This window comes from Indicator indicator, unplaced genomic scaffold (genome assembly GCF_027791375.1).
Source record: "Indicator indicator isolate 239-I01 unplaced genomic scaffold, UM_Iind_1.1 iindUn_scaffold_147, whole genome shotgun sequence".
NCBI classification, from domain to species: domain Eukaryota; kingdom Metazoa; phylum Chordata; class Aves; order Piciformes; family Indicatoridae; genus Indicator; species Indicator indicator.
In genome coordinates, this window is record NW_026539244.1 from 8,858 (window position 1) to 26,172 (window position 17,315).

General features: G+C 59.5%; 1 protein-coding gene across 1 annotated transcript; it reads left to right on the top strand.

Moving 5' to 3' along the window:
* The first annotated feature begins 869 nt into the window (after positions 1–869).
* On the top strand, positions 870–10,109 carry PPP5C (protein phosphatase 5 catalytic subunit). Its single transcript, XM_054398854.1, has 14 exons — positions 870–903; positions 977–1,045; positions 2,099–2,340; positions 3,150–3,297; positions 5,259–5,380; positions 5,472–5,537; positions 5,639–5,737; positions 5,844–5,949; positions 6,517–6,659; positions 6,946–7,033; positions 7,390–7,430; positions 7,875–8,053; positions 9,224–9,305; positions 10,047–10,109. The coding sequence occupies exons 1-14, from the start codon at positions 870–872 to the stop codon at positions 10,107–10,109; spliced, it is 1,482 nt and encodes a 493-aa protein (XP_054254829.1).
* The last annotated feature ends 7,206 nt before the right edge of the window (positions 10,110–17,315 follow it).

The following is a 17,315-nucleotide window of genomic DNA, read 5'->3' on the forward strand; positions in this document are numbered from 1 at the left end:
CTCCCCCTACTGCCCAGCCCCTGCCCTGCCTTACTGCCCCTCTCCCCCTTCCCTCCCTGCCCCCGACATAAACCTGCTCCGAAGCCACCAAGGACTCAGCCTCTGCCCGGGGGGGGGAGATGGGGGGGAGACGACGAGGGGGGGATGGGGACATGAGGGGGAGATGGGGACACAGGGAGGGGATGGGGCACGGGGGAAGGCAGGGAACACGGTATGGGGGAGGGGACACGGGGGGGAGATGGGGACACGGGGAGGGGATGGGGACACGGGGAGGAGATGGGGACACGGGGGGGAGATGGGGACACGGGGAGGGGATGGGGACACGAAGGAAAGGCAGGGAACACGGTATGGGAGAGGGGACACGGCAGGGGGATGGGGACACGGGGGGAAGATGGGGAAACGGGGAGGGAATGGGGACACAAGGGAAAGGCAGGGAACACGGTATGGGGATGGGGACACGGTGCGGGAGATGGGGCACGGGGAGGGGATGGGGACAGGATGGGGGGATGGGGCACGGGGAGGGGATGGGGACACAAGGGAAAGGCAGGGAACACGGTATGGGGGAGGGGACACGGCGGCGGGACACATGAGACTGACAGGAACGCCGGGGGGCCGCGGGGGCGCTCCTGGCCGTTCCGTGCGGAGCCTCCCGGGGCTGTAGTGACCGCGGGGAACCGCTGGGTGTCGCTGTGGCCGCTCTGGTAACCTCTCTATGCTCCGGGCCTCGCTCCTCCCCCAGATCCTCTCTATGGTCTCCGTTTACGACACTGCTCTCAGCTCCCCCACCCCACGAGAAGCTTTTACGTCAGCAGCGCTTGACGGCGCGGAAGCGTCGCGCTGGTTGCCGGGCGGCGCTTTACGGCCCGGCGATGGCGGAGGGAGAGCGGGCGGAGAGCGGTGGCGGCCCCGGCCCCGGCCCCGGCCCCGGCCCCGGCCCCGGCCCCGGCCCCCGCCCCCGCCCCCGGCGGCCCCGAGAGACCTCCGAGCCCGAGCGCGGTGGAGAGGGCAGAGGCTCTCAAGGCCCAGGCCAACGAATTCTTCAAAGGTAGCGGCGGAGGCGCTGGGGGGGGGGCGGGGGCTGCGGACACCGCGGGGGGGAGCCAGAGAAGGGCAGGGGGCACTAGGAGCGGGGGGGGGGCACTGGGAGCTGGGGGGGGCAGTGGGAGGGGGTGCCAGGGAGGGGCAGGGGGCACTGGGGGGCGTGCCAGGGAGGGGCTGGGGGGCACTAAAGGGGGGCACTGGGGGGGTCCCATCCACGCTGCTTCTGAGCTGGCACCCAGTGGGCACCCAGGGTTCACCTTGGAGTGGGGGTCAGGGGGTCACTGGCAACCCTCTAGCCGTGCCACCCACCCTGCTGGTGGTGCCCAGGGAGCTGTGGGGTTCCAGGGAGGGCACTGGGCACAGTGGACACTAAGGGGTGGCACTGGGGGGGGTCCCATCCAAGCTGCCCTCTCAGAGCCCCTTTGAGGAGCTGGCACTGGGTGGGCACTGTGGGGCTGGCACATGGGGAGCTGGGTGGGCATGGGGGGTGCCAGGGAGGGGTTGGGGGGCACTGGGGGTCTGCCAAATGGGGGGCACTGGGGGGTGGCATGGGGGGTGCCAGGGAGGGCGTTTGAGGAGGGTGGCAATGAAGGGTGGCACTGGGGGGGTCCCATCCGAGCTCCCTCTGGAGCTGGCACTCACTGGGCAGTGGGTAGGCACTGAGCAGTGCCAAGCAGGGTACTGGGGACAGTGGGCACTGAGGGGTGGCTCTGGGGGGGTCCCATGCCAGCTGCTCTCTCAGGGCCTCTTTGAGGAGCTGGCACTGGGTGGGCACTGTGGGGCTGGCACATGGGGAGCTGGATGGGCATGGGGGATGCCAGGGAGGGGTTGGGGGGCACTGGGGGTCTGCCAAATGGGGGGCACTGAGGGGTGGCTCTGGGGGGTGGCTCTGAGGGGTGGCACTGAGGGGTGGCTCTGGGGGATGGCTCTGGGGGGTCCAATCCAAGACTCTTCTGAGCTGGCACCCAGCTCTGGGCACCCAGGGTTGAGCCCGGGGGTGGTCAGGGGGTGCTGGCCCCCCCCCGGCCCTGCCACCCATTCTGCTGGCACTGCCCAGGCAAGGATTACGAGCGGGCAGTGGAGCTGTACAGCAGAGCCATCCAATTGGACCCCTCCAATGCCATCTACTACGGCAACCGCAGCCTGGCACACCTGCGGGCAGAGAGCTATGGCTACGCCCTGGCTGATGCCAGCCGTGCCCTGCAGCTGGACAGCAGCTACACCAAGGGCTACTACCGCCGTGCCACCTGCCACATGGCACTGGGCAACTTCAAGGCTGCCCTCCGGGACTACGAGATGGTGAGCAGAGGGGGCAGGGCTGGCACTGCCCTGGGGGCTGCCTGGCTCCTTCTGCCTCTTAGAGGCACTTCCCTGGCAGCTCCTTGGCACCTCCTGGCTCTTAAGGGCACCTCCCTGGTGCCTGATTCTGCCCCTGGGGCTCTGGGAGCTCCTTGGCACCACCTGGGTGTTAGTGGCACCTCCCTGGCAGCTCCTTGGCACCACCCTGGGGGCTCCCTGGCACCTCCCGGGTTCCAGATTCTGCCTCTGGTGCTCTGGGAGCTCCTTGGCACCTCCCTGGTGCCATCCTATTCCTCTCCTGTCACCCCAAGGGTGCCCCTGGTGCTCTCCTTGATCTCTCCTCCTCTTGTTCCTTCTCCCCTGAACCTTTCTTCTCTCTTCCTCTGTCCCAGGGAGCTGCAGGTGGTGGTGCCCAGGGCTGTGCCCAGCTGCCCAGAGCTCTGCCCAGGGCCATGCCCAGGGCTGTGCCCAGGACTGTGCCTAGAGCCATGCCCAGCTGCCAGGGTTGTGCCTAGCTACCCAGGGCTGTGTCCAGGGCTGTGCCGAGGTGCCAGGGCTGTGCCCATGGCAGTGCTCATTGCTGTATCTGGGGCTGTCCCCATGGCAGTGCCCATGGCTGTACTCATGGTTGTGCTCATGGCAGTGCCCTTGGCTGTCCCTGTGGCAGTCCCCCTGTCAGTGCCCTGTCTGTGCCCATGCCTGCCCCCATGGCAGTGCCCATGGCAGTCCCCATGGCTGCACCTCTGGCAGTGCCCCGTCTCTCCCCGTGCCCGTGCCCTGTCCGTGCCCATCCGCTGCCCGTGCCGCAGGTGGTGAAGGTGCGGCCGCAGGACCGCGACGCGAAGCTCAAGTACCAGGAGTGCCAGCGGGTGGTGAGGCAGAAAGCCTTCGAGAGGGCAATCGCCAGCGACCTCAGCAGGAGGTCTGTGGTGGACAGCCTGGACATCGAGGGCATGGGTGAGCCCCCCTGGCACAGCCCTGGCACAGCCCTGGCACCCACACGCCCTGGCGCCCATCACCCCTCTGGCACCCATCACCCCCCCAGCACCCATCACCCCCCCGGCACCCATCACCCCCCAGCACCCATCACCCCCCAGCACCCATCACCCCTCTGGCACCCACACCCCCCGGCACCCATCACCCCCCGGCACCCATCACCCCTCTGGCACCCATCACCCTCTGGCACCCATCACCCCTCTGGCACCCATCACCCCTCTGGCACCCACACCCTCTGGCACCCATCACCCCTCTGGCACCCATCACCCCCCGGCACCCATCACCCCTCTGGCACCCATCACGCCCCAGCACCCATCACCCCTCGGCACCCATCACCCCTCTGGCACCCACACCCCCCGGCACCCATCACCCCTCGGCACCCATCACCCCCCAGCACCCATCACCCCTCGGCACCCATCACCCCTCGGCACCCATCACCCCTCTGGCACCCATCACCCCCCTGGCACCCATCACCCCCAGGCACCCATCACCCTCTGGCACCCATCACCCCCTGGCACCCACCCCCACCCTGGCACCCCCAAAATGTACTCAGGCACCCCGAGAGTGCTCTCCCTGGTGCCAGCCTGGACATGGAGGCAGTGGGTGAGGGACTCTCAGAATGTACCCCAGGGACCCCCAACATGCCCTAAGACCCCCAAACAGGACCCTGGGGACCCCCAAGGTACCTTAGGGACCCCCAAATCAGACCCTAGGCACCACCCAACCCAAAGAACCCAACCAGGGACCCCCAAAAGCGTCCCAAGCAGTTGGTGGTGGAGAGCCTGAGCATGGGTGAGGGACCCCCAGAATGCACCCCAGGGACCCCCAGAATATACCCCAGGGACCCCCAAACCAGACCCTGGGGACCCCCAGTATAGAGCCAGGGACCACGAGAACCTACCCAAGGACCTCCAGAACCCAACCAGGAACCCCCAAACCCACCCAGGGGTCTCTGAAACCCTCCTAAGGACCATCAGAGGTGATCAGAACACACCCAGGGACCCCAAAAGCCACCCAAGGACCACCCAATCCCAACTATCTCCGGAACCCAACCAGTGACCCCCCAGGACCCCTTAGGGACCTCCAGAACACACCCAGGGACCCCCAGAGCCACCCAAGGACTTCGAGAACCCACCCAGGGACCATCAAAACCTAACTAGGGACCACCCAAAGCTCTCTTGGGACCACCAAAACCTCGCTAGGGACCTCCAGAACCCAACCAGGGACCACCAAAAGCCTCCCAAGGACCTTCAGAGGTCCTCAGAAGACACCCAGGGACCCCCTCCAAAGCTAACCAGGAGCTCCAGAAGCCACCTAGGGACCCCCAAAAGCCACCCAGGGACCATCAAAAGTCCTCAGAAGCCACCCAGGAAGGTCTTAGAGCCACCATGAAGGCTTCCTTGTCCATAACTGACGTCTTGGTGGCGTCTTGGTGTCTTCTTTGTCCATGAGTGATCTCTTAGTGGGTCCTTGGTGCCGTCCTTGTCCCCAGTTGTACTCCTGAGAGTCTTTGGTGCTTCTTTGGTGGTCTTCATGTCCCCTTGGTGTCCTCTTGGTTTCTTCCTTGTCCCTAAGTGGCCTCTTGGTGCCTTCTTGATGGTCTCCCTGACCCAAAGAGTCCCCTGGGTTTCTCCAGGTGTCCCCAAGTGTCCCAGGGATGTCCCCTGGGTGTCCCCAGGGTGTCCCCAAGTGTCCCCTGGCTGTCCTGAGGGTGTCCCCAAGTGTCCCCTGATGTCCCCAAGTGTCCCCTGGTTGTCCCCAAGTGCCTCTGGCTGTCCTCAGGTGTCCCCAGGTGTCCCCAGGGTGCCCCCCTGGATGTCCCCAAGTGTCCCCAGGTGTCTCCCAAGTGTCTCTTCCATGTCCCCTGGCTGTCCCCAAGTGTACCCTCTGGTGTCCCCAGTGTCCCCTCTGTGTCCCTGCAGCCATTGAGGATGAGTACAGTGGCCCCAAGCTGGAGGGTGGCAAAGTGACCTTGGCCTTCATGAAGGAGCTGATGGAGTGGTACAAGGAGCAGAAGAAGCTGCACAGGAAATGTGCCTACCAGGTGCCCCCAAGTGTCCCCAAGTGTCCCCCACCCCCTACTCTGTTCTTGTTCCCCTCCCCTTGACCTCCCTCTTCTTTCTGTCCCCCTCCAGATCCTGGTGCAGGTCAAGGAAGTCCTCTCCAAGCTTCCAACCTTGATTGAAACCACCTTGAAGGAGGTGATGTCCCCACCCCCCCCCCCGGCTCTGTGGTGGCCCTAGGGGGGGCCTGGCTGTCCCCAGGGGGTGGTGACAGTGTGTCCCTGGTGTGCCCTGTGCAGACAGAGCAGGTGACAGTGTGTGGGGACACCCATGGGCAGTTCTATGACCTCCTCAACATCTTCCACCTCAACGGGCTGCCGTCCGAGGACAACCCCTACGTATCCACAGCCACAGGGCAGGCTGGGCTGGCAGGGGGAGGGGAAGGAGGGGACACAGCCCCCAAGGGGGGCCCCTGGCAGCTGCTTTTCCTCAGCTCCGCCTCAGATCTTCAATGGAGACTTCGTGGACCGCGGCTCCTTCTCCGTCGAGGTCATCCTCACCCTCTTCGGCTTCAAGCTTCTCTACCCTGACCACTTCCACCTGCTGAGGGGTGAGCAGGCCACCAGGGGCACACTCCTGGTCCCCACAGCCCCCAGCCCCCCTCCTGTGTGCTTTGTCCCTTCCCTGTGTCCTTTGTCCTCTCCCTGTGTCCTTTGTCCCCTCCCTGTCCCATTCTCATTCTCTGGCTCCCACCTGCTCTCCCCTGCAGTGAGCAGAGAGGGCCACCAGGGGGCGCAGCTCTATGGCCCCAGGGCTCCCAGAATCCCTCCTGTGTCCCCTGTCCCCCTGGCAGTGCCCCTGGCAGTGTGCTTGGTAGTCTCTCTGTCTCTATCAGTGTCCTTGGTACTGTCTCTGTCCCCTTGGCACTGCCAGTGTCCCCTGGCCATGTTCCTGTGTCCCTGGCAGTGCTCCTGTGTCTCTATCACTGTCCCTGGCATTCTTCCTATCCCCCTGGCAATGCCTCTGGCTCTGTCCCTATCCCCCTGTCAGTCTCCACATTCCCCTGGCAATGCCCCAGTCCCCCTGACAATGCCATTTTCCCCCTGGCACTGTCCCTGTCCCCCTGGCAGTGGCTGGCAGTGCCCTGGCAGTGGCTGGCAGTGCCCTGTGCCCACAGGGAACCATGAGACAGAGACCATGAACCAGATCTATGGCTTCGAGGGGGAGGTGAAGGCCAAGTACACAGCACAGATGTTTGCCCTCTTCAGTGAAGTCTTCGAGTGGCTGCCCCTGGCCCAGTGCATCAATGGCAGAGTGCTGGTGAGGGGCAGGCCCCAGGGGGTCCCCAACCCGCTCCCCCCAGGGGTCCTCAACCCCCGCAAGGGTCCCCACTCCCCCCATGGTGTCCCCAGCCCTAGGGTGGCTTCGCCCTGGCAGCTCCTCCCTGCCCCACACAGGGTCCCTGCTCCCTGCCCCCCTCCTCAGAGGGACTTCGGGGTCCCCCCTCCTTCCCCCCACCCCGGAGCTGTCCCCAGCAGGCCTGGGCCAAGGGTGTCCCTGCCCTGTCCCTTTGTGTCCCCAAACCCCCCCTGGGCCTTGTCCCCAGATCATGCACGGAGGCCTCTTCAGCGAGGACGGAGTCACCCTGGAGGACATCCGCAGGATCCAGCGCAACCGACAGCCTCCGGACTCAGGTGCCCCGCCCTGGCCTCGCCCTAGCCTTCCCCTCTCTCCCTTCTCCCCTCCCATTCTCCCCTCCCATTCTCCCCTCCCATTCTCCCCTCCCATTCTCCCCTCCCATTCTCCCCTCCCATTCTCCCCTCCCATTCTCCCCTCCCATTCTCCCCTCCCATTCTCCCCTCCCATTCTCCCCTCCCATTCTCCCCTCCCATTCTCCCCTCCCATTCTCCCCTCCCATTCTCCCCTCCTCTCTTACCCTTCCCTGTCCCTTCCCCCACCCTGTGGTGTCCTTTTGTCACCTCTGAGATCCCCCCAAGGCCACCCAAGCAACCTTCTCTGTCCCCTCCCTTCCTCCTCTGTCCCCTCCCAGGTCCAATGTGTGACCTCCTCTGGTCTGATCCTCAACCCCAGGTGAGTCCTGGGCCCTGCTTTGGGGTCCCCAAGGCTCCCCAGGTTGTCCCCCAAGGAGTCCTCAAAGTGTCCCCAGAGGTCCCCAAATGTCCCCAAGGGTCCCTGTCACTGTCTGGGGGCTGAGAGTGGTGTCCCCAAAGGTCCCTTGGGGGGTCTCTGAACCTTGTCCCTGTCTGAGGCCTGTGATTGGTGCCCCCAGGGGTCCTCCTGGGGACAGTCCCCTGGTTTGGGGAAGGGGTCGGGGGGTTGGTGACCACTTGGGGACAGTTCCCTGGGGGTGGGGAGGGTTGGAGGGGAGATGGGGAGGGGGGGGTTGGGGGCTGATGACCACTTGGGGGCAGTTCTCTGGGGGTGGGGAGGGTTAGGGGAGCCTGGGGGGGCCTGGTTGGGGTGGTTAGGGTCGGGGGGCAGTTCCAGTGCCCCAGTGCCCCTCCCATGCCCCAGAACGGTCGCTCAGTCAGCAAGAGAGGAGTCAGCTGCCAGTTCGGGCCTGACGTCACCAAGAGCTTCCTGGAGAGGAACAGCCTGGACTACATCATCCGCAGCCACGAGGTGAAGGCAGAGGGCTACGAGGTGGCTCACGAGGGCAAGTGTGTCACTGTCTTCTCTGCCCCCAACTACTGGTGAGTGCCCCCTGCAGTGCCCCCACGGGGAGGCTGGCACCGAGCTGCTGCCCCCAGTGGTGCTGCTGCCCCCTGCAGTACCACAGCTGGCCACTAGGGGTCCCCCCCAAGCTCCCTCCCCTGGGTTCCATCAGAGAGATACACCCCCAGTGGTGCTGCCATCCCCTGCACTACCGCTGCTGCCCACTAGGGGCCCCCCCTCGAGAGCACCTCCCCCCAAGGGCTGGCACTGAGGTACTGCCCCAGTGGTGCTGCCACCCCCTGCACTGCCACAGCAGACCACTAAGGGTCCTCCCTGAGCTCTCAGGGGCTTGGCACCGAGGTGCTGCCCCACTGGCGCTGCCACCCCCTGCGCTACTGCAGCTGGCCACTAGGGGTCCCCCCCAAGCTCCCTCCCCCCCAGCAGGGGACTTTCACCAAGGTGCTAACGTGCTGCCCCCTGCAATACCGCAGCTGGCCGCTAGGGGTCCCCCTCCTGAGATCCCCTCCAGCAGGGGAGTGGCACCAAGGTCCTGCCCAGTGGCACTGCTGCCCCCTGCAGTACCAAGGCTGACCGCTAGGGGTTCCCCCCCTGAGCTGTTTCCCCCACCCAGGGTGCCCCCAAGTGTCCCTGGGGGGGGTCCCTAAGGCTTGTCCCTCTCTGGGGGCTCTGCTTTGGTGTCCCCAAGTGTCCCCAGGTGTCCCTTTCCCCTGCAGGGGTCCCTAAGCCTTATTGTACCTTTGTGGGGGGGCTGTGATTGGTGTCCCCCAAGTGTCCCTGGGGAGGGTCCCTGAGCCTTGTCCCTCTGTGGGGGCTCTGATTGGTGTCCCCAGATGTCCCCAAGTGTCCCTCGGGGGGCTCCCTAAGCTCTGTCCCTGTGCTTTGCTGTCCCCAAGTGTCCCTTTTCCCTGGGGGGGGGTCCCTAAGCTTTATTGTCCCTTTGTGGGGGGGCTCTGCTTGGTGTCCCCAAGTGTCCCTAAGCCTTGTCCCTTTCTGGGGGCTGTGCTTTGGTGTCCCCAAATGTCCCCAAGAGTCCCTTGCAGGGGTGTCCCTAAGCCTTGTCCCTGTCCCAGGGCTCTGCTTTGCTGTCCTCAAGTGTCCCTTTTCCCTGGGGGTGGTCCCTAAGGCCTTAGTGTCCCTTTGTGGGAGGGCTCTGTTCAGTGTCCCCCAGTGTCCCCTGTCCCCCCTAGTGACCAGATGGGCAACAAGGGCTCCTACATCCACCTGCGAGGCAGCGACCTGCGCCCCAACTTCCACCAGTTCACAGCAGTGGTGAGGCTGGGGGGAGCCAGGGGGCACTGGGGACCCCCCTCACAACCCCTTCTCTGGGCTCCCCTCCTCCCCCCTTCCAAATGCCACCCCCAGAGGCACCTCCTGACCCTAGGGCCTCCCTAGTGACACCCCCAAAGCTCTGCCTCCCCCTTTCCCCCCCCCCCAGAAAGGGGCCCCAGGGACCCCCAACCCCCAAGCCTGTGTGGGCCCCAGACTCAATTTGGGGTTCCTTAGGAGGGGGTTGGGGGGGAGGGGTCTGGAGGGGACTTGGTGGGGGGAGAGCACCCACAGGGACTGGGAGGAGGTTTGTGCAGGGCAGGAGCACCCTTGGGGTCCCTTAGGGGGAGGTTGGGGAGGGGAGGAGTCTGGAGGGGACTTGGGGGGTTAGCACCCATGGGGTGTTGGGGGGATCTGGGGGAGGGGAAAGCACCCAAGCACCCAGGGGATCCTTTGCAGGGGGGGGAGCTGGGGGCAGAGCACCCACGGGGTCATGGGCGGGACTTGGCGGGGGGGCACCCATGGGGTCCATGGGGAAGGTTGCAGGGGGGAAGGGGTCTGGAGGGGACTTGGAGGTGGGGGGAGCAGCCAGGGGGTCCTAGAAGAGGGGGGATTTGGGGAGGGGGAGCTGTGGGGGGGAGCACCCATGGGGTTTTGGGGGGATTTTGGGGGAGTTGAGTCCTGGGGGCGGTTTGGGGGGAGGGGCCTGGCACCCATGGGTGCCCTCTGTGCCCCCCCCCACAGCCTCACCCCAACGTCAAGCCTATGATGTATGCCAACACCCTGCTGCAGCTGGGCATGATGTGACTCCCCCTCCCCCACCCCCTCCAAACCCCCAAAGCTGGTGACCCCTCCCCAACCCATCCCCCCTCCCCCACCCCCGGGGGGGTCTTTTTAATCTATTGACAGATTGTATTTATTCCCCTCCCTCCCCCTCCCCCACCCTAGGGGAGGGGCACCCCGGAAATGGGGGGAGGGGGGGTGAGGGGGGCGCTCTGTGCTGGCATTGCCCTCCCCACTCCCTCCCCCCACTCCCCAGCCCGGGGGGGGGTTGGCTGCAGCTCGTTGCTGCCCTTCCACCCACCTCCTGTGCCCCTCCCCCCGCGAGAAGCAATAGAGGTGACTGGAGGCGGGGGAGGGGGAGCTCAGGACACCCCCCCCCACCCTCCCCCCCTCCGCGCGCGCCGGAGGGGGGCTTTAATTAACGCAGCTGTTAATTATCGAGGGGAGAATAAAGAGACAATGATGGGAAGCTGGGGGGCGGCTCCGAGCCCCGTTGCGTGCCTGGAGGGCGGGGGGGAGCACCGAGTCCGGTGGGGGAGGAGAGGAGGCACCGAGTCGGGACGGCGGAGGGGTACCGAGTCCGGGCTGGGGGGGGGGGGGGAGGGGTCACCGAGTCCAGGGGGTGGCATCCAGCCCCGGTGCTGCCGTGCTGGGGGGCACCGAGCGGTCCCCGGGGGGGCACTGAGCTCCGCTGCCGCCAGCTCAGTCCTGGCCGGTTCTGAGCTGTGGCTGCAGCCTTTGGCCGCAGGGGGGCGCCGCAGCCTCCCTCCCTCCCCACAACCTTCCCTCAGAGTGGCGGCGTTTTGGGCAGGCCTCCAGGACCACGTGCCTCCCAGGACCAATCAGGTCGGCGGGCTCAGCCCTCGGAGCGCATCCTTAGCCAATCAGAAAGCGCCTTACGGAAAGGGCGCGGGGTCTTGCGTCAGGTGGGTGGAGCTAGGGCCGCCCTCGGCGGCCGCGTGAGCGCTGCGGGCAGGGAACGGCACCGGGCGAAGCGGGAGGGGGAGGGGCACTGCGGGGGGCATCGCTGTGGGGAGGTGCCCAGGAGGTAGCCCTGGAGGCATCGCTGTGGGCACTGCTGCTGCCCAGTCCCTGGCACCTTGGCACCCTGCAGCCCCTCTGCTCCTGCCTGCAGCCCCATAGAGCCCTAGAGAGCTCCACAGGGACCCATAGAGCCCCACGACTGCCCCATAGAGCTCCATAGGGACCCATAGAGCCCCATGGCTGACTTATAGGGCCTCATAGAGCCCCACGGCTGCCCCATAGAGCTCCACGGCTGCCCCATAGCGCTCCACTGGGACCCATAGAGCCCCACAGCTGCCCCATAGAGCTCCATAGGGACCCAGAGAGCCCATGGCTGCCCCATAGAGCTCCACAGAGCCTCATAGCTACCCCGTAGAGGTCTATAGGGACCTATAGAGCCTCATAGAGCTCCACAGTTCCCCCATAGCTGCTCAATAGTGCCCCAGAGCTGCCCCATAGAACCTCATAGAGTCTAACTGATCTTGCCCCATAGATCCTACTCCACACACCCCTGCCCCATGGATCCCAGACCCATAGGTCCCACCCCAAGGATCCCATCTCCACAAATCCCAGCCCCATCAGTCCCTGCTCAATAGATTCTGCACCACACATCCCTGCACCATGCCCCATGTATCCCTGCCCCATAGATCCTATTCCATAGGATCCCCTAAGTGACCCCTTCTGCCCCGTAGCGACCCCCAAGTGCTCCAGAGTGCCCCACAGGTGTCTCCCAGGTGCCCCACAGCTCTGGTGGTCACTCAGCCAAGGAGAGCGGGGGGGCAGGATCTGTGGGGCTGGGATCTTTGGGACAGGATCTGTGAGGTAGGAATCTATGGGGCAGGATCTTTGGGGCTGGGATCTATGGCGTAGGATCTATGGGGCAGGATCTGTGGGGCATTATCTATGTGGCTCACTTGAAGGTCACTGTGGGACACAAGATGCCACTTGGGGCTCACTTGGGAGTCGCTATGGGGCAGAGGGGGTCACTTAGGAGTCTCTATGGGGCAGGAATCCATGGGGCAGGATCTCTGGGGCTGGCATCTATGGGGCAGGATGTATGGGGCTGGGATATATGGAGTAGGATCTATGGGGCAAGAGCTGTGTGGCTCACTTCAGGGTCACTGAGGAGGCCATTTGGGGCTCACTTGGGGTCGCTGTGGGGCAGTGAGGCTCATTTGGAGGTCACTTGGGGGTTACTTGGATGGCAACGTAACAGCAGACCTGGGGGCAGCCATCTTGGGGCCCTGGCAACCATTCTTGAGGTTCCAGCGGACATCTTGGGGCACTGGGTTGGCCATTTTGGGGCACCAACATGGTGGCACCCCCAGGGGGCAGCCATCTTGGATGGCTACATAATGGCAGGCATGGGGGTGGCCATCTTGGTGTACTAGTGGCGATCTTGGGGCACAAACATGGTGGCACCCACTGTGGGCAGCCATCTTGGGGCACTAGATGGCCATTTTGGGATGCTAAGATGGTGGCATCCACTGGGGGCAGCCATCTTGGAAGGCAATGTGGCAGCAGGCATAGGGGCAACCATCTTGGGGTGCCGAGTGATTTTGGGGCACAAACATGGCAGCATCCCCTGGAGGTGGCCATCTTGGGGTTCTGGTGGCCATTTTGGAACACGAGGGAGAAGCTGTTTGGGGGAATGTAAAGATGGCAGCAGCTGCTGGAGAGGGGGGATGGGGGGGGACTGCGATCTTGGATGGCATCTGGGGTGGATTGAAAATTCCCCTCCCCCACCATTAAATTCTGCCAGCCCAGCAGAGAGGGAAGCAAAGGGAGTTGGAGTCACAGGGAGAAAACAGCCCAGGAGGAAATGCAATGGACAGGGGCAAAACATTGACACCACTGAGATGCTGTCCTGGTGATGTGAGGAAAAACTCTCCAGCTCCAGAGCTGTAAAGCACGTCTGAGGCACATGGGGATAGCTCCTCAAAGCAGGCACAACTTCAGCACCACTCACTACCCTATTTACTCCCTGAACTGTTACACATGCATCGAGTTTCACAATCCACCTATGCAATATTCATGTCCTGGCCCCGCCTGGTCTTGCTTCATATTAGAATGAGCTTAAATTCCTTTTGCACCTGCACAACGTTCTCTGCTGGTCGTACAGGATGAAGTAAGTAGTCTTCCTCAGAGATGAACTTTTCACCTTTCTTCCTCGCACATGCTCCCTGACCTCCTTCACTGGGTTGGGGGTTGTCTTATCATAGTGGCCTTCCATTGCTTTGCATCTTCTCATCTTGTTCCCTCAAGCAGTTTCTCCCCTGTCACCACAGCCTTGCCTCTCATCCTGCTTTGCAAGCAGTGGAGCAGTGAAGTCTTACATCTTACATCCTGGCCTCCTGCTTTTGCAAGCCATAGTGATAGATTTTGCCCAGTCAGCTGCCCCTAATCAATCAATCAATCAATCAATCAATCCTTCTTTAATTCCCAATTCTCTTGCATCATTCCTCCCTTTTCTACAAAGTTAGTAAATTCTTTTACTTAATACCAAAGTTTTCCTCTTCTTTCCAGTCCCCACGTATCTTGCAGTGCCTTGCTAACTACTTCTGACGAGGAAGTCAACGTCGCCACTCGCTGCAGCACTCTCCAGTTCCAAACAAGCATTACAACAGATAGTAGTAAGCTTGCACTAATTAATATCAATAAAACAATCATGGGGTGACACAATGTATTCAGAATACCAGTTGCAGTTGGCAACCATCCAAAGATTATATCCCACCAGTAGTGACTTCCCAAGGAGTCTGTGGAGCTTTCCTCACCCAGATGTGGTGGATAACAACACTCTTGTTCCCTCCTGGGCTTTAGCAGTCTGGTTGGGAAAGGCTTCTGGCCACCCTGAAAAGGTGTCAGCACCAGCAAATATCAATACCCCCCTTTCCTTGGCAATTCTGAAAAGTCAATTTGCTATTTTTGCCCAGGCCCATGGCTCCTTCCCAATTTGGCCCAGTTTTGGCTTGGGGGTATTCTTTGGGTTAGGCTGGAGGCAAAGGTCACACTGCCAGGTCACTGTATTAGTTTGGGTTAAATTAACGAGGCAGGAAATATAAAATGTAGTTATTTTTATTTTCCCAAAACCCCACCCCAAAATTTTGTACAGAAATGATAAAATTATTTACAGGTTCTATTCGGTCGTGAATTCTTCCAGGATGCTTAATGACAATTTTGACACAATTTAGAGAGTTCAGAGACTGGAAAAAGCTATGACACAAATAGCTTCACCCACTGATAAACCAAAGGCCAACCAATAACCCTTAGGAAGATATGAGCAGGCCAGGGTTTACTCACAAGGAATTAGAGAACGAATTTGGAGATGGTCCCTAGCTCGCTCGCTCTGCTGACAGGCTCCAGAAACTGTGGGTTTGTAGTCCAGTTGGAGGCTCAGGCTTTATCCCAGGGCTCTGGACCAGGCACTCAAAGCAAGGCAGGACACTCAAGATGACAAGGCTTGAAGTGAGGAGAGGCTTCAGCAGATGTGAGCAGGGCCTTTCCCAGTTCCCCTTTTCCTGACGGTCATTTCGCCTCCGCTCTGGACATTGGTTTTTCCAATGACCAAATTTCTTGCAGATTGCACACTGATCTCTACCCAACCGGGGTGGGCCTTGCCTGGGTGGTCCTAGTCCACGTCTTCCGTTCCCTTCCTCACTTCCAACCATTACTAGTCTCCTCATTCCTTGCTTGTATCCCTCTTCTTGATTACTAAAACCCCTCCATGCCTCCTCCAACAAGGTCTCTAAGTTCCTCCCATCCTCCCCCCAAAGCTTCTAAAGTTTTTTTTTAAATCTTTCCCACCTAAACCCACTATTTCACTTGGAACTGTCTTTTGCTGGTTATGGCTTTGATTTCAAGATGCATCACAACATCATGGCTGAGCCACAGAAGGTGATAGTGCCTGTGTGAGACTGGAGCTGCGCGAATTCCCGTACTCCTTGCTGGTATCTTCTCAGACCTGAGTCACGAGGTGTTACCACTGGAGCAGCAGTAACATTTCTCCCCTACAGTACCATAACTAAGTCACCAGGAAAACTTCCTAACTTGGCCATAATGCTGTAATGTTTTCTCATCATTAGGCTTTTAGGGCCCTACCACCCACCACAAGGGAAAGGCCTAGACGAGCATTCATTTGTCCTTTGGGACAGCCTGGGAGGGTAGTACTGTTAAGGCCCTGAAGTATCTTCTACCCTACATGTTTGATTCAAAAGAAATCAAGGTTATTTCTTTTCTGCCATTTCTCCTCTTTCATCCCTTTGTTGGTCATTGTGTCACTCTGTGCCAAGATGTGGAGGTGGCCAATCAGAAGCAACTTAGAAAGTTAGTTTATTCATTCTTAGGTGTCTTGATTTTTGCTGGTATTATTATTTTGGTTACTAGCCTTGTCTGTTATTTCAACAATTGTTTCAATTAAGTTGTTTCCACAGTTCGTGTTAATTGTTAATTACTGTTAATGGTTCACACACGTTACAATAAAGTTTACCTTTTGCTATCAAATTCATTAGGGATCCCTTTTTGTTACACCTCATTAATCTCTCTATAACTCCCTCCCTCTTTCTCAAAAATAACACTGGCTGGGTTTGTGAAGTCACCTATTTCTGTTTAATGCATTGATCTACCACTCCGGGGAAGGGGACTAATAGAATCCCAGGAATCAGGAGTCCAGTTTGACTTATAACTCCACTCACATAGCCTATGGGGTTGCTGCCCATTGCTATGGTTTTTGATCTTCTTCATGGCAATTACAGAGATCTACCTGGCCTTGCCTCCCTCCATTTCCCACCAACACACTGATTGGATTATCCTCCCCTTTCCCTCACCTGGGGAAACTGCAAAGCATCCAAAAGGTGATGGAAGCACTGCATATCCTCTACCCCAGGTTATTAAAAGATAAAGTTTTTCCTGTTAACTCTTTTACATTATTATTTACCTATAACATTCTGGTGAGTTAACATAAATCCACGTGCACATATTCCCCTATTACATGGCATCAAGGCATCGTGACTTTCAGTCCCAAATGAAAGCTTTCCTCGGGGGACACTCGTGCAATCAGCTTCAGATTAATGCTTCTGATCTCAATTAAACAGACACTGTGACCAGTCTTAGTGGTTAGCTGATTTTCAGCACAGTTAACAGCCTGCATTTGGCTGTGGTGATCTGCCCGAGCGTTGGCTTCTGCATGGTCAGCTGAGATGTTTGTAGAGCTGAGTTTTCCAGCTTATCCTAACCTTAACTTGTCCTTATCTTAAAACTTTTGTGAATACAATGGTGAAAACAACACTCTATAATACCCCTAAAATAAACTCCTAAGTCATGCTAATAACAAAAATTCCTAAAAACTTAAAAGACTATGTAAAAATTAAAGCATCAGATCAATATTAAAGCACACTGTGTACAATCAAAATTTATTTACTATAAACTTCACTTATACTTTATAGAGCTCTTTTAAAATCTGCTGGCACACAAAAAGAAAGGTTCAAATCCCAAAGAAAAACTTACAAACTTATAAAACAACTTATACTTGCTTATTACTTATCATACCTTATCAATTACAAAATACTTACAAACAATTATTATTATCTATAGCTTAACATTCTTACATATTATTTACTGTATCGTATTACAAATATCACATTTGTCTTATAAATACTTATTGATACTGGCTTCTGCCCTTCCTTCATTTTCACCTCAATGGGCTGGGCCTTGACTGCCCTTTCCTTTTGCTCTGTCTCTACAAACTTTCACAGTCCTTTTCCAATTTTCCTTACACGCCAAATTAGCACTAATCGCTGCGTTCAAGCACCACACTCTTAGAATCATAGAATCAACCAGGTTGGAAGAGACCTCCAAGATCATCCAGTCCAACCGATCACCCAGGCCTAAGCAATCAACGAGACCATGGCACTAAGTGCCCCATCCAGTCTTCTCTTGAACGTCTCCAGAGATGGCGACTCCACCACCTCTCTGGGCAGGCCATTCCAATGGGTAATCACCCTCTCTGTGAAGAACTTCCTCCTAAGATCTAGCCTATACCTCCCCTGGCACAACTTGAGACTGTGTCCTCTTGTTCTGCTGCTGGTTGCCTGGGAGAAGAGACCAACCCCTACCTGCCTACAACCTCCCCTCAGGTAGTTGTAGACAGCAATGAGGTCATCCCTGAGCCTTCTCTTCTCCAGGCTAAACAACCCCAGCTCCTCCTCTTCC